This window comes from Lissotriton helveticus, chromosome 2_1 (assembly GCF_964261635.1).
Source record: "Lissotriton helveticus chromosome 2_1, aLisHel1.1, whole genome shotgun sequence".
NCBI classification, from domain to species: Eukaryota; Metazoa; Chordata; class Amphibia; order Caudata; family Salamandridae; genus Lissotriton; species Lissotriton helveticus.
In genome coordinates this window covers 459017828-459042164 of record NC_136059.1, presented here as the reverse complement: position 1 = coordinate 459042164, position 24337 = coordinate 459017828, and the positions used below count along the sequence as shown (strand labels likewise).

The 24337-nt window shown below is 42.4% G+C and overlaps 1 protein-coding gene across 2 annotated transcripts in view; it reads right to left on the bottom strand.

The window, feature by feature from the left end:
* The window catches only part of IL31RA (interleukin 31 receptor A), a 1277572-nt gene that overhangs the window by 599919 nt on the left and 653316 nt on the right, over window positions 1–24337 (bottom strand). Inside the window, exon 5 of one of the 2 annotated variants that reach the window (XM_078675103.1) lies at window positions 16484–16641. In XM_078675103.1, coding sequence (XP_078531229.1) covers window positions 16484–16641 — 158 coding nt within the window. The remainder of the gene's footprint in view (window positions 1–16483; window positions 16642–24337) is intronic. The other variant, XM_078675104.1, reaches the window with a different exon arrangement.

Below are 24337 nucleotides of genomic sequence, written 5' to 3'. Positions count from 1 at the left end.
TAGACGGCTGGTGGCAATCTCCACGTTGTTTGCCAAACGGGCGATTGCGCAATGCTGGGGGGCCAAGGCTTTACCAACAGTAAAAAGGTGGATCCAAGACCTACTGTATTGCAGGGACCAACTTGGGATCTATGCAGAGGACTTGCCAGAAGCCTCGCGCCCTAAGGATTTCTGGGCCCCACTAATGGGATAACTTTTAGGAAAGCCAGATTTACAGTAAGGAACTGTACTACTGTACTAAATACTTGAAGCGGTGGGAGGGGTGTCAACCTAATGATCAGTGTTTATGTCTACCTTTATCTGTCTCAAGGGGTTCCATAGATACATTCAAGTGCCAGGGTTAGGGGGATGGTAGAGGGGTGTGTTTCTATTGCTGAATGTTTTTTTTAAGTTCATGAAAAATTGCTTTTACTGCATATATGACCTAGCAGAACTGCTGTGCCCCACACAGGGGTTGTAAAATTTCACTGTTACAAGCTGCACAATAAATAAAAATAAAAAATGGCAGCAGCTAGGAATAAAAGAGACAGCAACATCAAATATTTGTTACAGCAGGCCCTCACCAAAAGATCAGAGGGTCCTCCAACAAACCAAGCACACAGAATACAGATGTTAATAGACACACAGATGTCAAGCAAGTCACAAAATAAAGTAGTGTTTCTCAGAAATAAAAGAGGAGTTAGAAGAAATGTCAACTGACTTGAGGGAGACCCTCAAAGAAGTGAGAAAAGATATGCAGAAATTAGGCACCATAGTAAACTCACTGGAAACAATGGAAGAATTCTGGACCTGAAGGAATAGAGGGCCCATTTAATAACCCTGAAAGAGCAGGTAATAATCCTATGAAAAACACAGGAGAAACTGGCGAACAGCTCAAAGAGATTTAATATGTGCATCGGTAGGGTCCTCATAGGGAAAGAGGGAAGGGACATAAAAAAAGTACATGCAGGCCTTCTAGATGCCATCCAGGAGCAGGAGCGAAACAGATGAAAATAGGGTGAGAGCGATTGGACTAGGAACAAAGAGATTGCTGGATATCCTTTCATGCCTCAATCACAAGATACATAGTCATGAGAACAGTCCAAAAAAGGTAGCTCTACCACCTACCTTGATTATAAAGGGATGATTTTGCCTCTGAGGTCTATAAAACCTTCATTAGGACCCTAAATCCACTGTTGTTGTTAGAGCTTTATAGTGGATACCCTACAAGCAATGAACTTCAGTGAGGAATGTTGGGCCTCATTTTCAATATTTTGAAGCAAGACAGCACAGCAAGGCTTTCTGCTGCACTGCCATGCGTCAAACGAAAAGATACAGAATATTTTTGTCCTTTTCCCCGGCGCTGATACACGATGGGGTGCCATGCACCAATGCAGGCACCCATGGCAAAATGCAGCACACATAGAAAATGAAAAAAAAGGGGAAATAAAGGTATTTCTCCTCGTTGCGCCACCCTTACGCCTCCCTTGGGGAGGCATTGGAATCTGACGCATTCCCAGGTTTCCGAAACGATGTAAATCTAGGAATGCAGCAGGTTCCATGGATGTTGCGTGGGAACACCCACAGCATCACGCACGGAAGGCTCCTTTCACTCAAAGCAATGCGTGATAGGGGACCATGTTTACAAGGCCATGAAAAGCCATCCAGGGTGGCTTTACGTGGTCTTGTAAATATGGGCAGGCACACTGTGCAGCCGGTGTGTGCAAACAAGTGACACACCGGCAGCGCAAAGGGCTTGTAAAAGCACCATTGTGGTTGGGTTCTGGAAGGATATCAATCTACCAAGGCTATATTTTAAAGTCAATAGCACTCTTTGCTGGTTGACATCCATTTAACGGGGCGCCATGCAGGGGTGGACATTACCACAACACATACCCCTGTGTTTGCACTGACTCTAGAACGGTTGGCCAGAGGATCAAGTGAAAGAATTTGACAAAGGGCATTACGCTGGGGAATCCTAGCTCATCATGTTCACTGATGATACTCTGCTCTCTCTAACAGAAGCTAGAAAGTCCTTAACTCATCTTATGAATGCACTAAGGGAACGCCAGAAGGTATTGGGGTTTTCAATTACCCTGCATAAACATGAACTTCTGAATATAGAGGACCTTATCCCCTTGTGGTAGGCTGACATCTCTATCAATTATCTGGGGCTGTATTTAGCAAAAACTATAGAAAACTATTTTGCAAAATTCAAAAGAGTATTGAAAGTTGACGTTGGGGCTAGTGCTATATGATCTTGCCATTCTTTGGGCGACTAGGCACCAACAAATTGACAATGCTACCGAGGGTGCTCTATGTATTCTAATCAATAAGATTGCACATAGCCAAAGACTACATTGCAAAGCTCCAAGCCTAGTGCTCAGACTTTAATTGGCAGGAGAAGATGGGAAATGTTAATAAACACCAGAGCATGCAGGCAACTAAACAGAGAGGGATGGGTGTGCCCAACCTCCTCAATAATGACTTTACAGCATTACTACTGCAGTTTATTATTAACTGGACTAGAAGAGAAACCAGAAAAAAGATGGTTTATGGTCGATGATACATTGGGGGGTGCCCCACTTTGGAAAGTGCCTTGGACTGCAAAGTAGCAAAGAAACCAGATGTTATTTATCCTGGATAATGAGTGCTACACTAAGAATGTGGGATAGCGTAGGTACAAGAAGGGGCCTGATCTCGTTCACCTCCGCAGTCCACCCTTATAAAAACGCAGTGGGTTTTCATTCAGCCTATACAAGCATGTCTTCCAAAAGTGGTAGGAAGGGGATAAAATACCTTGTGTGACACGATATCGATTGGCGAATTGAAACTCTTTTAACAACTGAAGACTGAGTTTGGTTTGCTTAAGGCAGAGCACTTCTGATATATTTAGGTGAGACATTGGATTTGTCGTACGGTTCATACTATATCAGCAAGACTGTGCGTTTGGACAACATAAACGTCAAAACTGACACAACAGGTCTGCTTAGATATAGGTTCCTAACCATTCATGGACTACTGTGTTGTCTTGAGAAAGAGGGGAGTTTACCTGCTCCCAAAGTCTAGAGTAATGTGATTGGCTCCCGAGAGTTAGAATGAGCTGTAATGTTGCACATTAGTGCCTTGCTGAATAATAATAGTGTGTATTCCTTAGACTAAGAAGGAGATGTTGAACTGAGAAGATCATTCTCACCTCCGCTGATCTCCACAGCATGAGTACAAAGGCTTAAAGCCTAAGTATTCATATTGTCTGATCAGAGATCTTTATTTAGTTTTCTGAAGCTGACGTCTGACCTTATTTGCCTAACTAAATGTTCTTTCTCAACCTATGCCATCTTAATTTATATTAGACATTTCCTTTATTTAACACATTTTTTGTTTATTTTGTGTACTCTATGTAGTTCTTGTTAACATTCTAATTTTCCTTATCCTGAAATATGGACTTTTGAATCATTTGAACATGTAATTATGATGCTTAAAACTGAATATTTATCGAATTAATGATCTTGATTTAACTATGGGCCATATTAGCAACAAACTGCGAGCGCACATTTTTTTTACTGGATGATGTCATCAGTGATGTCATCAGTGATGTCATTTGAGATGTCATCAGTGATGTTATCAGTGATGTCACTGACCATGTCATGAGTGATGTAATATGTGACGTCATCACCAGTGCTTTGCGGGAGCACAAGTTATAGTTAGCTCAACTAACTATAACAGGCGAATTTCTCTGGTTTTATGTGAGTCAAAGGTTCAACTAACTATAATGTCCCTGAAACCTATGTTTTTTTAGTGAATTTCTGAGGTTTTTTAAATGCTATTTCCTAACTATAACGTCTGTAAAACCTATGTTTTTTTCATTGAATTTCAAAGGTTTTTCTAATTATAATGTTCATTAAGCATTTTTTTTTCTGTCTTTTTTAATTATCATCCCATTCTCAACGTGGTAAAAACTGCAACTATCAACACTCTTCCATCAATACCTTCCGCCGACAAAATCGCCACAAACCAGAGCCACGACTAACGCTAATGATATACAAACTAGGCGTTCACGTGCACAAAAAATACGAAAACACCACTTCACCATATTTTCAACAACCAGCCAAATCTGCAATGCTACCTAAAAACAGACGACAGCCACACTTACCAGTAACAAATTAACATCAACCTTCAACTGATGTAAGGACTTCAACTATCTACTGTGTGAATTACTCCCAACTCACACCCACATCTAAAGACCAACACGTGATAGAGGTACTAATCATGCAGCTCCAACACCCAACAAGACCACAACACCCCACGCCACCAGCACCAAACCCCCCCCGACCACTCCCCCACTACTACCACCGAGGCAGCGCAAAACAGGACAACGGAACTTCCCAAAATACAATATCCCCTCAACCGCACAATAGCTGAATGTTCGGACATGTGGCAACCAACTATGTGTGAAGGAGGCAAGTCGCCCATCAACAATAATTCACACAATTCCAAGTGTACCAGTGATGTGCTGCACAGACCTCACTATGCAAAGCACAAACCTCTCCATGTGGAGATATAGTATTGATACGTGTAGTGTACTGCACAGTGGACGCAACCATATTACCTCAGACAGTGGGTAAGATCTCAGTCATGTAGCTGTGTTGTCCCCCCCTTGAAGCGGAAGCGGAGTGGGCTGGTCCAACGTACGCAACACCAGCGTAAGAGTTTAAATAAATAGGCCACGCCCTGGGCGTGGTTCACTTGTGAGAAGACAAACGAGTCTGCCAGAGTAGCGACCCTCACCCTGGCACGTGGCTGCCACCATGACAGCGGGCCTCCTCCACACAAGCCCAGCGAACCCAGCACCACAACACCGAAGACTTATGTCTGTACCAACTACTGCGTTCAATCTACACTGCGGACAGCAGGGTTCACAACTTGAATTGAGCCTTCATTTATTAATTGCACAGAGAATTGTACTCTATGTCCTCGGATTTTGTCAAGAAGAAGTCACAAAACGCATTCCTCAATGTCAATGCTAACTACTGCCTTTGATCTGCACTGCGAACAGCAGGGTTCACAACTTGAATTCAGCTTTGGATCTACACTGCGGACAGCATTGAATTCAGCCTTGATTTATTACTTGCACAGAGAACTGTACTCTATGCCCTCGGATTTTCTCAAGAAGAAGTAACAAAAAGCATTCCTCGAAGTCTATGCTAACCACTGCCTTCAATCTACAATGCAGACAGCAGGGTTCACACTTTGAATTCAGCCTTGATTTATTAATTGCACAGAGTACTGTACTCTATGTCCTCTGATTTTGTCAAGAAGTGACAAAAAAGCATTCCTTGATTTCTATGCTAACTACTGCCTTCGATCTACACTGCGGGCAGCAGGGCTCACAATTCAGATGCAGTGGCGATTGCATATGACGCAGTACAGCTTGCAACACACATTGTACCCACTGCAGCCCACCGAGCCCACCACTCATCCTAGGATGCGTACACGCTGTGTGCTTCAGGTGCTGCTAACTCACTGCACCATAAGTCATCTCCATGTGGCCTTATCAAGTCAAGACATTGCTCCCACTCTGGACCTCCGAGACCACGTATCATTGCAGTGTGCGCACACGCCCAGTACTCCAGGTGCCACGAACTGTGCAGCTCAAGTCAACGCCATGTGGCTGTGCGCCCATCCTGACTGCTGCCTCCGGCCTACACTGGGGTTACACGGTTCACAATTCTAGATTAGTAGCAAGTAAATTGTGTAAGAGACTATAATGGGTTGAGAAGACCAAATGCTCCCAATCTGTGCAGCTCAAGTCAGCGTCACCGGCCTGTGGACCTTTGCTTACCGCTGCCTCTGGCCTGCACTGTGGAAGACCAGCGACACGTGTTCAACGCAAGCCAATCTCACATGTGTAACTGGTTCTTGAGTCCTGAATGGCAGTGACCACAGCACCAGACTCACATTAATCAGTGAAGGATATGGATGGCCAGCGACACGTGCTGCCACTGAGCCTGTACTACGCTGGCCAGTGGGGCCACCAATGCATGCACATGGCTATGGGCCCTTGCTCACCGTTACATCTGACCTACACTGTGAAACACTGTCAACACACGATGCCACTAACCGTCTTCAACACAAGCTGATCCCACATGTGTAACTGTGTCTTGAGTCCTGAATAACAGTGACCATCAACTTCGTGAGACAGTAGCAGACTACCTTCGATCAGTGAGGCATATTTCCATATGGAAGGCTGGCGACACGTGCTGCCACTAACTCTGTTCAACACAAACCGATACTACATGTGTAACTGTGTCCTAAGTCCTGAATGGCAGTGACCCCAAGTCCGTGGCAGCGACCACAGCACCAGACCAGTGAGGCATATTTCCATATGCAAGGCCGGCGATACGTAGTCCCACTAACCCTCTGTAACACCAGCTGATCGCACATGTGTAACTGAATCCTAAATGGCAGCGACCCCAACTTCGTGGCAGCGACCACAGCACCTCACTCCCTTTGATTAGTAAGTAGTATTTACAGATTGAAGTCTTCTGACAAGTGGTGCCACTGAACCTGCACTACGCAGGCCGGTGGCCCCACTAACGTATGCACAAGGCTGTAGGCCCTTCCTCATCGCTACCTCTAACCTACACTACGGTCAGCAGTACTTAAATTTCAGATACAGTCCCAATTCCACATGACACAGTCCAGTACGCAGAACACATTGCTCCCAGTGCGACCCGCCCACATCAAACATCATCGAAGGCTCCTACATTTTCAATACTTCTGGTACCACTAACCCTATTTAACACAAACAAATCCCACATATCTAACTGTGTCCTGAGTCCTGAGCAGCGGTGACCCCAACTTCGTGGCAGCGACCACAGCACCAGACTCCCTTCAGTCTTATGTTATGTTATATTAATTTATTTTTCTAATGCACACAGATACCCAACAAGGGTTCCCAGCGCAGGCCCTAAAAGAAACTCTGAAAACCTAGATCAGAATTATTGATTAAATAGCCAAGTTTTTAATTGCTTTCGAAAATTGGGGTACAAATTCTCTTTTTGCATCACGTCAGGTAAAGAGTTCCACAGGGTTGGGCCAAGATAGGAGAAGGCCAATTTAATCCTGGGAATATCGAATTTCTCTTCCGTGGAGGAACGTAATAGACGGGCGGGATGATAGGGACGTACCAGATCTTGCAAGTATTTGGGTGCAGAGCCATTCTTGATTCTAAACATATAGCAAGGGCTTTGAATTTTGTACGATTTTCCACCCTGAGCCAATGCAATTCTCTCAGGGCATTAGACATGCTGGACATTCTAGGAAGTCTACGCAGCAATCTGGCTGCAAAATTCTGCACCACCTGAAGCTATCGCAGCACATCCCTGTTTGCACCCAAAAAGAGGACGTTTCCATAGTCCAGGCGAGATGTTACAAGTGCCTGGACTACCGTCCTTTGGGTAGCAACAGGGAGCATCCAAATGATTTTCTTTAACCATTTGAGGATGGTAAAACAGGTGGCTGCAGTTTGCAAAATTGCAGTTTGCAATTTATTGCCGATAATGAAGCCAAGATTGTGGACCTGAGAGGAGGGCCTAGGTAAAGGCCCCATTTCAACGGGCCAATGTTGAGGGCCCCAATGGTCTGTATGTTTACCAAAAATAAGAACCTGCATCTTTTACCCTTTGGGCTTCAGCAGGTTAAATTGCATCCACGATGCAATATTACGCAAGCCCAATTGCAGGGTAGAAGGACCCGATCTCTTGTCAGCCGATAAGGAAAAGATGATCTGAGTGTCATCGGCGTATGAGAAAAGCGCCAGCCCTGCTTCTTCAGTGGTCACTGCCAAAGGTTGCACATATATGTTGAAAAAAGCGGGCTCAAAATTGAGCCCTGTGGCACCCCACAGGGGGAAGAGTAAGACTTTGATGCGGCCCTGGAGGAGAAGACCTGGAATGTTCTCTCAGATAAAAAAGAGGACAGCCAGCCAAGTGCCAATCCAGAAATGCCCAGAGCATGTAGAGACTTAATTAATACGGTATGAGAAACCGTATCAAATGTGGCGGTTAGATCTAATAATATAAGGGCCACTGTATCGCCTACATCCAAACGCTGGCGTAACATTTCCGTGACGCCCAACAGGGTAGTCTCAGTCAGGCGTAGACAATTGGGTGTTCACGTGTTTTTCCAAGACTTTGGGAAACACCGGGAGTAGGGAAATAGGCCTAAAATTAGTCGACTTAGCAGGATCCGCATTTAACTTTTTCAGCAAAGGCATGACCATCGCATATTTCCAGACAGATGGCATCACTGCCTCGCTAAGAGAGGCATTAAGTAGCTCCATAACAACTCTCAAAGCGAGCTGTTCCATTTGCAGGCGTAATGAAGCCAGGAGAGGGTTGCAGTGAGAGCCTGATTTCATACTCATCAGGATTTTTATAAAAGAACCAATATCCAGAGGTAACTACTTCTCTAATTTAAGCAGAGGTTCAGCTGCCACAGTGGGTACATGAGCAGGACTAGGCAGAACCGGGAATGCCACACTGGTTCCCCTAATGTCAGGTAAATTTGTTCTACTTTATTTATGAAGAAGTTAGCGAGAGTGTTACATTGCAGTTCATCAAGAACAGGCGGGCTAGGTTGAGTACCTGAGCCAGCTAACTTCTTAACCATAGAAAATAGAGTGTGAGGACAATTCTATGCCCCTAAAATAGTGGAAGACAAATAATCAGCTCGTGCTATTTTACATAAAGCATGATATTTTTTCAGCGTAGCTTTATAAATTCTATTGGATTCGGAGGAGTAATTCCTTCTCCAATTTCTTTCCATGGCTTTACACTTATTTTTTTCAGATTTCAACTGCTCTGTAAACCAGGGGACAGGAGGACGGTGATTATAACTTTTTTTCACAGAAGGTGGGAGGCATGCATTAGATGCAGTGGCAATCCAATTAAAAATACTGTCCAAAGAAGAAAGTGATATAGAATTAAGACAAGGGACATTGCTTAACAATAATTGGTTACATTTTTCTATGTCCAGTTTTCCCCAGTTCCTGGACCGGACCGATATACTAGGTGACAATGGGGACAATTTTGGTGGGGTTATGTACTGAAACTTAACCGCAAAGTGATCGGACCAACATAAAGGCAGTGCAGGAGGACAATTGATATTGGACAAATTAGAAAAAATAGGGTCCAATAAATGACCAGCTATGCGTGTAGGGCCTTTATTACAGAGAGGTAGATTTAACGCAGAAAAATCTGCAATCAGTGCCTTACTTGCAGAACATTCATTACTTTCAAAATGAAGGTTTAAATAGCCTGAAACTGTAAAATTAGCCAATTTGAGTAGCCAAGGGGCTATCAAATCTGGAAGTAGGGACACCCAAGAACCAGCCGGTCCTGGGGGACGGTAAATCAGTGCCCCGGATAAAGTAAACTGGGGGGAAAGGGTAAGTTTAAAAAGGGCAGACTCACAGTCTGCCAGAGGAAGATCCTCCAATTTACATTAATAGCTTCTTTTAAAAATAATCGCAATTCCTCCAGCTTTCCTAAGGATTCTATCTCTCCTCATTATAGTATAATTGTCGGGGAGGGCAGTCGCCACATCCGGGCCTGACCTGTCATTCAACCAGGTTTCAGTCAAAAAAATAGCATCAGGTTCTTCGCTGTTCAGCAAATTGAAGATGTCCTCCTTGTGTTTAGGGAGGGAGCGACAATTAATACTCCAAAAATTATAAATGTTGTTGTTACTTGGGGAATTTTCCGAAAGTTCCTGATCACTAGAACCATCAGTAGGACTATTGCCCATGTTTGAATAATGACTATTCAAACAGTAGTTACAACCACTACATAAGGAGTTAGCCTCTAAAGGACATGGTAAGCTACAATCAATGCTCACCATACCTCGCAAACTAAGCAGCTGGTCTGAGGAGTATTGTATAATGGGCATAAGGGATGAGACTTTTTGGACATAAGTCCTGTCCCCTGGTCCCGGTCGGTCTCGGACGGTCGCAGACGGTCTTGCCTTTGTCGCGCCTTCGTCGCGACATTGGCGCGACCGCTGCACGTAGCCGCTGCGCGTCAGGACCATGGCTCTTAAATGCCGGCAATGATCGGTCGGCGTGCAACGAATGGAACGCTGGCCTCCGTCAGCGCGTGGCAATTGAAAAATGGCCGCTTATTTGTTGTTCTTTTCTTTAAATAATTTTTTTTATATGTAAATCTATACATGACTAAGATTCTTCTTTGTTCAACCGCACAGGGATACTTCTGGGCCCAAGAAGGTTGTTGAGGGCATGTTGGTAATGTGGAAAAAGGGTACATTACCTCTTATGTGGGGGAGAGGGAGCGTACAAAGGGGTATCACTTACAGAAAGAACTCCGATATGTTTTCACAAATGCCTTTGACAGAGACCAGCTGACAGACTGAATCACAAAATAGTTTTTCAATACTTCTTTATTTATTTATTTTCTTATATAGCGCAGGATTCGACCCCCAAAGGGGTATCTCCGCGCTTGCGCGTTTGAAGAAATGTTAGACTGATGACTGAAGAGATTTAACTACCAGCAGGTGTGAACAGTTCGGACCCAGGCTCGCAGAACGACAGATGCGGCCCGTCCGCGCGACTCACAGACGCAGTACTACGAGCCGTCCGCATCATTGTGTCTATCCCTGCCCTGTTCCGTCGTACGCTACGCCACTCTGATTATGTTCCAACGTTGGCCCCACATAGCTAACTGTCGCAGGCATACTCGCTGTTGGTGTGCAGGTCAGTGGTCTGGTTCTCAACATCTCACAGCCACTCCATGAGGTCAGGTTTGCACACACACCACACTCATCTAGAACATGTGGCACAGGCCATGTGACCACGCAAATATAATAGATCGACAACTTCACATCCTTTATTGCCGGTGCTGACTAGCTGGCGAACGGTCCACGGGTCTCAACCATAAAGACTCCACCAAAACTTGCACATAAGGTTAGTCGTACCCTCAACTATATGGCCGTCAGCAGCCTACCATCCCCTTGGCGTGGACTTCATATACATAGAGTTACTTCCACCCCAAACTCATGTGGCCATCAGGAGCCTACCACCACGTGCCACTAACTTGAGTTCCACAAGCTTAGCAGGACCAAATCCTAAAGTGCTCTTCGCCATTGAAGACTCACAACTCAGCGACATGTGTGAGATATGCCAGGCCATGCAGAAGTTCAAGTGGTCTCCACCATACACTACTCAGCAACATCTATCAGATCCACGAAGAAGTTGATGTGGTCTCCGCCATTCAAGACTCAACGACATCTGTAAGATGCGCACACAATGTGATGTGGTGTCCGCCTTTCAGGACTCAGGACTCTGCAACACATATGAGATCGGCGGGATTTTGACAGGCACGTGCAGTCTGCCCACTGCTGCACACTCCGATAGCACCAAGTAATTATTTGCTAATCGATGAGCAGAGGCGACAGTCTCTCTCTCTCTCTCTCTAACTTCCCTCTCTTCTCTCTCTCTCTGTTTCACTCTCTTCATTCCTTTCCTTCTAACTCTCTCTCCCTTATCCCCTTCTCACTCCCTTCCTTCCCTCTCTTTTTCTTTCTGGCTTGTTTTTCCTTCTCTTCTTTTCTCTCTCAGTCCTTTCATATGCACATTACACATGTCCTTATTTTGTGCTTTATTTTCAAAGCTCTGTCTTCGACATCCTTGGTCCCCACAGGAATCTTCCACCTTGTTGTTTTCTATTATATTTGATTAATTTTATTTATGGCTTTATTTTTTATATATATAATAAAAAATTGAGAATAGTTTATGGTTTATATAACTTTATAAAAAAATAAAGTTTGACAAAAAAAATTATAAACATTTTCGATTTTTTTTCGTAACTGCTGTGTGACTCTTTCTTGTTCTTATTGCTGTTATTTTCTGGTATCCACCAAAGTGTTAAATTTTAGAGCACTTATCGAGGGAATATTATTAATCTCTCCAGTTAGCACCAACTTCTAAATACTATATTAGATTTATCTCAACTTTAGTTGCATTAAAGTGCGAATAATGAAATGCAGAGTAGCCGTTCCCGTGCAAAAAGACACGAAGTGCACCTTTGCGATTTATTCTAAATACTAAAATCCTGTATTGAATTGCACTGAGGTAGTCCCTGCACTTACAGTGTACACACAAAATCAATGAAGAACTCTAATTGTATGTATATATATTAGGAATAGTGCGTCTGATGCTGGATCTTGACGGGATACACTACCCAGTCTGTATATTGTTCTACACATGAACAAATGGCGTCACAACTTTCACAACTACAATACAAAATTAATTCTGGCGATAACCCACGTTACTACCAATAATTTTACACGTGCTTTCTACTGGTGTTAAGCAGGACGACTACCTGCAGCATGAAAGGAAACAAAGCGAAGAGACACACCAGAACACCCACAGGGGCTATAGAGTCAATAACCACGATACAGGGATTCCCATGAGGGCCACAAGACTCACCACAACAACCCAGGACCACCAACGCCCCCCAAACTCGAATCTGAGCAAGTGTGTCCGTGTGGTCATTGTGTTAGCATGATAAGCAAATGCCCTGCAAGATCAAAATGTGCTGTCTTCAGCAGACGTTACCATGTCACCTCAGCGTTAGCAGTGACCCCGGACATGTAGCTACGCACGAATCCTCCTGCAAGCACAACACACGTGTGCTGGTCCGGCCTACACAAGTCAGCACAGGGGTGTGCCTATCCGACAAGGGAAACGGGGTGTCTCCCACATGTCCATGTGCAGGTAGTGCGGTAACTGTGTCTCTGTGTTCTGATGTAGCCTGCCACAAGGGCCGCAGCAGACAAGTACACATAGACGTCAAAATGCAATGTATGCTATCAACACACTTTCTAGAACATTCTACAACACGTGGAGGTTAAAAGTTCATACATTTTTTTAAACCTAACCATATTTATTTGCAACATTTTCTCGAACATTTAACGGCACCTGCAGGTTAAAAATTCACGATTGTTTTAAATTCGAACACTGCATTCCAAATGGAAGTAGCATGTGTAGTTGAGTTGACCAAATTTTATCCTATAATATATACTCCACGTTCAAACTGCTTTTTCTTAACCAATCACAAAGATGCTTTTACACTAAATGAATGTGCACCCTACTTTTAAAAAACAATCCTTTTCATCTCCCAATCAAGTACCGTTTTGTATGTGAAAATAAAACTTGTTTCCCATCTTTAAACATATCTCTTATTCTAGGAAGGAACTGCATGAGCTACTGACACCTTTCCATACCTTCCAGCCATACCATACCTTCAAAATACTAGTGTGGATTGTAGGACATAGCTATGTTTTCTGGTGCATTAGGTATGCAGAACAGAGACATATTAACCCAGACCTAGGTTTACAAAATGTGGACATTAAATGGTTCCACAGAGAGGATGGAAGTGGCACCAATTGTTCCCTATGATTAAAACCGGTTTGCATCTTCAACACCCTGACCTCATGATTGTGCACTGTGGTGGAAACGACCTAGGCATATTGACTGGGGTAGGAATGGAAATGCTTATGAAAGACACCTTTGGACAATTGATGTTACTATTGCCTCAAAATGTCTTTGTATATTCCATTATATCCCAAAGACAAAAGTGGAAATGGTCCAAACAATTTTGTCCTCAGATTGAAAAATTTCAGAAGAAAGTCAACAAAGCTGTGTTGGCATACCTCAGAAACCACAAAATGGGGTCCATCTACAACAACAACATATGTTTTGATATGGCGGATATCTACAGAAGTGATGGTAACTTCACAAATCAGGGAAACTGAGTTTTCCTGAATAACTTGATGTAGCTCCATCTAATGAACACAAGGTCTCTTTTTAGAGCCACCCTATAACTTACAACTTAGGCCCGCTATTTTAGGGCCACAAAACGGCAAATCCCGGACCCTCGCCAAATTCTTTTCTCCACACAGCTGTGGCGCAGCAGCCAGGCCATCTCACTTTGCAGCACAGAGCTCTCGCTTTGATCCCCAGCTCTATGGGTGAGTAGTTTGCGCCTTACAAATACGGTATTGATTTACCTTCGCACTCCCTGTACAACACCACCTAAGCACCATATACAAGCAAGTTGGACAGGTGTGACACGGCGTCCGGAGCACATGACTTCACAGCATAGCACACACAGTTTAGGCTCACGGTTTCATCCCCGACTCCAGCAGCAGCTCAATTTAGCAGCATGACACTCTAGGCAATACCTCACTTAATTTCCGTACCCAGCACTTTCAGATCGGTAGGGGTCAGTAGGTCAACAGCTTTACCCAGAGACCGTCAGCAACTCAGTTTACTCCCCCAGCGCCATCAGACCCGTAGGAATAAGTACTTAGCACCTCACAGATACCGAATTGATTGTATACGTGCAAATTTACCTTTGCACTCCCTCTATAACACCCCTAAACACCATACACAAACGACAATGTTCGAAATAAAACTTCCTCCTAGTAGCTATGACTATGTGCTGACACTACTTGGACAGATGTGGCACAGCGGCCAGAGCACATGACTTCACAGCATATGACACACAGTTTGGGCTCACGCTTTCATCCCCGAGTCCGGCAGCAACTCAGCTTACCACCAAGAGACTCTAGACAATACCTTACATATTTTCCGTACCCCAAGACTTTCAGACCAGTACGGGTCAATAGTTTATCCTAGTAGGTATAAACACACGCTTCCGTTACCTCCACAGGTGTAGTGCAGCGACCACGGCACATGACTTCACACCATAAGACACACAACTTAAGCTCACGCTTTAATGCCGAGTCCCGCACCAGCTAACCTTAGCAGCATCACACTCTACGCAATACCTCACTTAATTTCCGTAGCCCAGCACTTTCAGACCAGTAGATATGAGTAGTTTGCTTCGCACCCCCTGTATACCACCCCCTAAACACCTCACAGAGTTTACAGCGCTCCTACCCTCCTCTTTCCTATGTTTTTTGTCCTTTTTTCCCCTTACTCGCTTCAACGAAATAACAAAATGGCGGCCAACCCTTCCTAGGTCCATGAGACTCTGGATAATACCTCAAATATTTTACGTACCACAAGACTTTCACACCAGTACGGGTCAGTAGTTCATTCTAGTAGATATAAACACATGCTAACACTACTTCCACAACTGTACTGCAGCAGCCGGGGCGCATGACTTCACAGCATAAGACACACAGTTTGGGCTCACGCTTTAATCCCCGAGTCGCGCACCAGCTCACCTCAGCAACATCACACACTAGGCAATACCTCACTTAATTTTCGTAGCCCAGCACTTTCACACCGGTAGGAGTGAATACTTCGCTTCGCACCCCCTCTATAGCAAACCCTAAACACCCCACAAAGGTTACAGTACTCCTACCCTCCTCTTTCCAACATTTTCCCCCTTACTCGCTACAACGGAATCACAAAATTGTGTCCAACACTTCCTAGTTGCAACCAATAAGCAGCAAGCTCGTGCTCGTAACACCTCAGCCAATCAGATGCCAGAATTCTCAAATATCAATATCTGTAAATTTCAATATTTGGCAAAAACTACGGAACGGATTTACACTAAATAAACAAAAGTGTGCTTTCTAGACCAAGACCCTTCTCCCTGCCAAATGTGGGGTAATTCCGTTCACCTTTTCAACCTGTAGCCTTGTCTAAAGTTTCCTATGGAAATTAACATTGAAAAAACACGTTTTGGGACCCCCCTTTTGTCTCGGCCCCCCCTTGACGAATCACCCCCAAACTTTCAACATAGGAGCTGATCTCAACAAAGAATTAGTTTGAAAAATGTTGCGAAGATTCGTCAATCGGCGCCAAAGGTATTGGGCATAGAATGTTGCCATTTTCCTATGGTAACTAGGTCCTAACTACAGCTACCTACTAGCCACCGCCAGTAGGTTATATATAGGAAACAGCGGCGCACCTGAGGACAACACAATGGATTTATTGTGTACACAAACAACAACACGTTTCGGCGAAGCCTTTGTCAAGTGAAAGACCTGTGTACCATCCCCTTTTGTATATATAACTTCATTTATTGTATTGAGTGGCACAAATGTTCCGAATTCGGAGTATGTCCTCACTTTCCATGAACCATGAACTGTATTTCCAAAGGGGATGGTACACAGGTCTTTCACTTGACAAAGGCTTCGCCAAAACGCGTTGTTGTGTGTGTGCACAATAGATCCATTGTGCGATCCTCAGATGTGCCGCTGTTTTCTTCGGGATTCTCCCGGAATTACTGGTTTCGTAAAGTTTGCGTGGCCAAGTGTTGCAGTTGTTGGAGGAAAAAATATATATATTTATATATTAAAATGGCAATACAAAACAACGCCTGGGACCCCTGGGTCTCAACCAACCTGCCTACAATATGTTTGGAATTTATGGGACCTGGTACTGTTAATGACAGGACAGAAAAGGACTACGTACAGAAAGCAGGCATGTTTCTTAGCATATGGTTACCTAATTGCAACGTGCTCATGGTGGTAACATCAGATATGGCCTCACCCAAGGCGTTTTCTGCTTTCACCCATACTTTATAATCAAAATTAAAATGCAGGTCGGGGTAAAGGAAGGAACATGAGTTGATTGTCGATCGACATATGCTTTCACTGGAAGGTCTGCAAAGAAACAGAAAAAATCATTATAAAGCCATATGCCAAAAAGTTGTAATATATCTCTTTCAACATGCTGGCCTGGAATCATATTCCAAATCAATTTGCAGTGCCAGGTAGTATTTTGAAATCATTAGGGTAGTAAAAATAGGCAAAGTGTTTCTAAGAACAATGTATAATTGTGTTTTTGTCATTGGAATGCAAGAAGATTATTTTCTGAAATAACATAACTTGTGCATTTATAAAGCACACGTTCAACACAGCGGGTATCTTGGTGCTGAATAACAGATACTTATTGATATCCAACTCAATGGTACTCATTGTATCGGCCTAAGAATGATGAAAGGCTGAGTGGACCTGCCCTGATTTGAACCTGTGACCATGAGGTCAAACACAGGCCCCTTTAGTGGATGCATTAGTCCACTAAGCCACCAGGCTTAACAAGTTTGCAAAAAATATAAAACAACACATAAGATGCCATTCATTCTTCATATCCAATTTCACTTAGTGCACTACAATCTGATAGCTTTGGGGAGCCAAGTGAATGGCTGTTTCTTTTTATAGCTAACAAAAACAAAGTTAATAGATATATGTTGGCTAGCACGTAGTCTGATACAATGTATACAAAAGCAAACAACTTCACAGAACAATTCTTTTTTTCAAATTACATATCTTTTATTTTCCATTTAGAAAGCATATAGTTATCTTAACCACAAAGGCGGTCACATACAAGACATGCATGAGAAAAATCTGTGTAACAATCACAATGTCTTCTGATGGAGCAAGGATTCGCACGTAAAGCGACTAGCTTGTACTCAACCCTCTCAAAAAACTCATAACATACTAATTAACATATTTTGTCTAATTAATATTGCATTACACAACATATCTAGCATCTAGGGGAAGCTTTACAATGTGCTTTTACTAACTATAATGCGCTTGCAATAAAATGGCTGCTGCTATGCGGGATTTTCTACTGCGCATGTCATATTTTTGCGTATTTGAAATTACATTGATTATTGATTGTATTATTTTTATGTATTAACCAAAACCGTTCGTACCTGTTTTATGTTTTGTCTGGAAACCCCGGGGGCAGAATAACAGGTGGTAAATGGAAGCCACTCTGTAGTTGAGGTCACTTGTCCGAGGAAGTAAGTGCATGATTAGGTACAACTGGAAGCACTGTTTAGGGACTTTCTGAATAAATGTGTAAATAATTGATAGCAAAGAGTTTGCTGGCAAAACTTTGGTGCGATATCACCTAGAAAGGGTCACACTGAAGAAGTAGCAGGTTTTTCTGAGCTTGATTGACAGCAAAGGGGTTCGCTAGTAAAACCTTGGCCTCATATCACCTAGAAAGGGTAAGCCCGAGAAAGTAACAGGTTCTCTAATGCTTGTGTGAAGGGTAGGCGGAAGAGATCTACTCGTAGTATTTGAAGAGTAAACGGAAGGGATTTACTCGCAGTGGGTGAAAATTATCTTTCCCTTGAATTTAGTCACTCAGACACAGTGGCGAATGTTTCTACATTGAAAAGTGAAAAAAAATCAGTTTCGTATTACCTTGCAAAGGAGGGAGTCAGTTGCGGAGCTGCACTGACGTCACTTAGAGCCACGCTGGTATTGGTTGAGACAGCGGGTGTGTAACTGAAATAACACTGTAAAGGAGGGGTGAGTGCAGGAGCGTGAGAAAACTCATCTCACGAGAAAAGCAGCGCAACTATTGGTTGAATTTATTTGAATTCGAAGTTTTAATTGGTCATTGAAAAATTAAAGACGCATAAGTATTGGAACAAACTGAGTGTCACCGCAAAGGTTAAAATTTAAGTTATATGTGGCATCGACCTGATAGAAAATACCTAGGTTTTGCTAAAGAGCAGATGATAAGAGGAAGACCCTATATCATGTACGGAGGAGAAAGAAAAATTTTGTTTTTCACAAGAGTTAAGAATTTCTTTAAAAAGGATAAACCGATTAAAACTAGAGAAGGAATTATTATCCCACCATCAAATACGCCCGCATCATACATGATGGTTGAAAGGGGCTATCACACTTGTGTGTGGTTAGAGAACTGGGTAGAATACACCAAAGATGATGGAGTTTTAGCATTTCCAGAACATGGTACCTTTAATGGCAGAATTTTGTATAATTTAAGAAATCGGATGAATGAATTAGATCCCAGACCAAGATTAACACAGTATGAGGCACTAGAAGAATGGGAAATTGAACCATTTGAGCGAGACAGAACCAGAAGTGACAGAGGTATGAGTACGTTTTACCCTAAGTTTCCACATGAGACTAGAGACAAGCAAATGAAACAATGGGGACAGTCCATGATAGTGGAAGGATTGTATCCTGTATTTACTCAAGAAAACCCGTCAGGAAGTAAAAGCACTGAGAAAACAAGAAATCTAATGATTAGCGATAATCCAGAAGACGAATATTTGGAGGATTTCTTAATGAAAAATCCGCCACCTTATAATGAGGAGCCAAAAACAGTTAATCCTAGTGCACCATTCTTGAAACCACCTTTGGTTCCGCAAGTAGTACATGAGACTTCATTAGAAAAAGTGTTACAGGACAGGGAACGAGAAGCATTAAATAATCAAAGAAGTGAACTAATTCAGAACAGTTCTGAAGCCCTAACAATTCCGGTAACCATTGTTCCTGTTGTTCCTTTGTATGGATATAAGCAGTCTAGTCCAAAAACTCCCGTTCTAACTACACCTATAGTACAGCCAAGAAAGGAGACATTAATTGTGGATGATCAAGCATGTGAATGTGAGTCAGTAATTTCCCTTATGGATTTACCTATAAGAGAACCTGAAAGGAGCTCAGTTAGGAAAAGTACTCCCGGAAGCTCTAGAGAAGTGCAAATGGAAAAACCAACAGGTACAGTAAATACAACAGTAGTTACCCCAGAAGAATTAGAGAAATGGACCCGAGAAATTGATAAGCCAAAATCGCAACCAAAAGCATTGGATATATTCAAATTAAGGGTCGAATTAGAAGAAATGATGGCAGGAAATGTGGGTTTAGAAAGATTGAACACATTCAGCGAAGATGAATTGTTATTTATATATCGAAGTATCACACGAAACACCAGAGTATTTCATGAGAAATTAATCAATATGTCACTTGAAATGGGAATTGATATTGGTAAATCAAAAGTACTACAGAAACCATACTGAGCTGTATTCACTGATAAAGATTTGGAAAATATGAATGTGTCAGGAAGGTAAGTGCAAATTAAAGAGTTGTTATCAATATTACAAAAATGGGGTGATCTAGAAAGATGGAAAGCCGGGTGGGCAAAGAAAAAGGAGGAGGCCCAGGCGAAAAGCACAGCATCAGAGTATATGTTGAAAGAAACAGAAAAAGGGGAAAGGTTGTGTCCAATGAGAGAAGTGCCAGGTGGAGGTTTTGTACATGTCCCATGGTCCTGTCAGGATATTTTGTCATTTCCAAATGATTTGCCGAAATTACGAGAGAAACCTGTAGAATGGTACAGACAAGTTGAAAGATGTGTAAAGGTTTCAAAGGTACTGTTAAAAGATCTAGATGGATTCTTTGATATTGTTGTCCCTGTAGAGTTATGGGCAGAGTGCAAAATAGCAGTTGATTGGCCAAGTGATGAGTATCCTAGAGACCCAAAGACAGGAGCTCCATCAGATGAGGTTATGAAGAAATACAATCAGGTAATGCTGTACTTGAAAGGGAAGGTACCTCCAAAAGAGACTGGCTGGACTAGAATAGATAGAGCTACACAGAATAAATGTGAATCTGTACATGCATATTATGAACGTCTCTTACACGTCTTTAAACAATATAGTGGTCTAGAGAAGATCGATACCAAAGATATAACGCATTTCATCTATCGGTTTGTGTCTGGATTGAGACCAGAAATTTCACAATGGATTAAAGATCATATGATCTGTTGGCAGGCCAAACCTATTGATGAAATACTCAAATATGCAAAATATTGTGAAGATGAATTAGACAACAAGCATAAGAATTTGGAAGAAAAAGTCATGTGGGCACAAGTAAAACTAGCAGAGCAACAGGAACTTCAATTGAATCAGTTGAAAAATAATCAAGCCAAATGAGATGGAAATAGAGGAAAGTCAAAGGGAAATTATATCAGAGATGAGGCTAAAAAGAAATTCCCATGTCACGGGTGCAGAAAGTTGGGGCATTGGAAAAACGAGTGTAAAGCCATATTGAGTAATAACAACGTGCAAAATAACCCTTTGAATTCACAGACGCAGAATGAAGTGTCAAAGAAACAGTCGCCGCAGGTAATACAGAACCAATTACCCCTTGCACCTATGCTAGATCCTGGGAGCAAAGCAGGCTATAGTGTGGCTACCACAAATTGGGAGGGAAGTGGTAGGAGAGATTCAGTGACTCCACAATTTCTTTTGAGTGACACATTTTTTGAAGAGGACACATACTGACGGTGCCTGAGAGGGAGGACGAGGAGTGCGTACTTGGCACATCCTTGCCTGTAGATCCGTCAGGTCCATATATTGATGGAAAAGTTAAGGGAAATGATGTTACCTTATGTTGGACACTGGCGCTACCCGTTCTACTGTGAGAACAGCAGACATTCCAAACCTACCCCTCTCGGGAGAAGCGATCCAAGTAGTGGGCATTTCTAATAAACAAATTAGTACCCCAGTGACAGAACCAAGGAAGTTAGAATAGGAAATTTTAAATAAATGCACAAATTCGTGGTGTGCGATTCCAGTCCAGTAAACCTGTTAGGCAGAGACTTGTAGTGCAAAATGAATTGCACCATATTTTGCACTCCCAGTGGTGTTGAAGTCCAAACCCCAGACAAAGATGGAATATAAAAATTAATGTTGGCAAAACAGGAAACTGAAAATAAAACATTGACCATAGAAGATTTACCAAAAGAATTACAAGGTACCGTGAATCCTGAAGTGTGGGATTTTACAGGAAAAGATGTAGGATTAATGGCAAATGTTGATCCAATAAAAGTGAGAGTAAAAGAAGGTGCAGTTTACCCAAATACTCGACAGTATAAAATGAGTCCAGAAATAAAAGCAGGAGTTGCAGCAGAAATAAAACGTTTGGTTGAAACAGGAATTTTGCAAAAAATAATGAGCAGTCCATGTAATTTGCCTGTAATTGGCATAAAGAAACCAAGTGGAAAGTATAGGGTCGTACAAGACCACCGCAAAATTAATAAAATTGTTATCCCATGTTGTCCTGTAGTGCCAAACCCTGCTGTGATTTTAAATCAGATACCGTGGGCAGCAGGTTAGTTCACTGTAATCGATTTGTGCCACACATTTTTCTCGATACCTTTACATCCAGATAGCAGGTATCTTTTCTCATTTGAATACGACAGCCATGTATACGTCTGGAACCGTGTCCCTCAGGGGTGCACAGAAAGTCCATACATTTTGAATCAGATTTTGAAAAAGTGCCTTGAATCTTTGGTGCTGCCTGGAAAATCTGTCCTAGTGCAGTACATAGACGACCTATTGGTGGCGTCTAAAACCCGAAATGACTGTGTAGTGGATACCATAGCTTTGTTAAATCATTTGGGTGAAGGAGGACATAAGGTGTCACCTGAAAAATTACAGTTTTGCACCACATCAGTCAAATATTTGAGGCACCAGATAGAAAGGGGTGTCAGAAGGGTTACCACAGAAAGGATCAAAATAATCAAAAATATGAATCCACCTCGAATTCAGTAAGAAATCAGAATGTTTCTTGGAGTTGTAGTTACTGCAGGCAGTGGATTGTGGGATTTGCAGTTCTGGCAAAACCATTGATACAAATGACAAAGAAAAGAGCAAAAGACCCAGTAGAATGCGATGATGAAAGCATGTCATCTTTCTTAAAATTACGCGACTGTCTGTGTACAGCTCCAGCATTGGGAATGCCTGATTATTCAAAAGACTTTGCATTGTTTTGTGATACACGAGACAATTGCGCACTCTCAGTCTTGACCCAGACCCATGGTTTGATGAGACGTCCTGTGGCATATTATTTTTCCACACTGGATCCAGTGGCATCTGCATTGCCAGGATGTCTAAAACCAGTAGCTGCAACATGCATGAGTCTTGAGCAAAGTGAGTCCATTATTATGGGCCATGCAGTGACTGTATACGTCCCACATGCAGTTGTGATTTTGTTGACAAGGACCAAAACCCAATATCTGACTCCTAGTCGGCTGACTAAATATGAACAAATTATTTTAGGTGCAGAAAATTTGACTATTGCTAGGTGTAACATTTTGAATCCAGCAACACTGTTGCCTGAATCACATTTTGCAGAAGTCAAAAACGAAGTCGAACATAATTGTATCGACCTGACAGAATACTGTACCAAACCTCATCCAGACATAAGAGAAGAACCATTAATAGATTCAGAACATGAGTTATTTATAGACGGCTCATGCATGCAACATTAGGAAGGAGGTTTGAGCGCTGCATATGCCGTTTGTACATTATGGGGCCCAGTTGAAGCATCCTATTTACCTGGAGTCAAGTCTGCACAAGTAGCTGAATTAATTGCATTGGCAAGGGCTTGCAAAATTGGGAAAAATGTTAAAGTAACCATTTACACAGACAGGAGTACCCCCATGGGTCATAGAAAACATCCCAGATCTATTCCATCATTGAGGCCATTGGGGATACCTGTGTTTAAAAAGTCAATCCAATAGACTTCACGCTGTAGTAATCTCGCATTGTTATCTTGCCCCTCCTTTTGCTTCACTACCTCAATTATCTGTGCGCGTAATTGCGCTACGCTATGGTGATTATCCTCCCAGTGAATGGCTATGGGGGTACTTTTGTTTTTTGCCCGAATGTTACTCTTGTGCTCTGTAAGTCTAATTTTTAATTTTCGTGAAATGTTGCCCACATATAGTTTGCCACACGGGCATTTCAGACAGTAAACTAAATTGGAGCTGTTGCAATCTGATGTGTGCTTGAGTTTCAGTTTCTTGCCTGTCATGGGATGCGTTAAAGTATTGCCAGTAATGATATTGTTGCAATGTATGCAATTCTGACATTTCATGGTTCCTTTGAAATCAGATAAGGTTTGTGAATTACTGGGTGATCGCACTATGTCCATCAGGTTACGGCCTCTTGTATATGCAAATATAGGTTTCTCTTGGAAAATTCCTTTAAATTCACTTTCATTTTGAAGAAGTTCCCATCTCCTAAGTATAATGTGTTTGATTTGATTGGCTGATGTGGAAAATTTCAAAACAAAAGTAAATTCTCGTGTTGGTGCCTTGATGGCAGAGGTCAATAACGACTGTCGATCAACAATGGCGAGTCTATCAATACATTGATCTAGAATATCAGCTGGATATCCCCGTTGTTCGAATCTGTTACGATGAATTGTTATTTGCTTTTCAAATGTTTCTTGAGTGGCACAGATTCTTTTTATCCTCAGAAAGTGAGAGTATGGTAAATTTGTGATCAAGCTTTTAGGATGAAAGCTTGTGTACATCAGAGTGTTGTTTCTGTCGGTAGGTTTGGTGTACACATCTGTCATCAATTTTTTATCAGATAAATCCTTGGTAACAAATACATCCAAGTAATGAACTGAGTTGGAACTAATGTTGTAGGTAAACTGTAATCTTGGGTTCTTGGTGTTCAGAACAGTGATTAAACCTTCCAGTTCTTCTTGAGTTTTGGACCATATCACAAAGATGTCG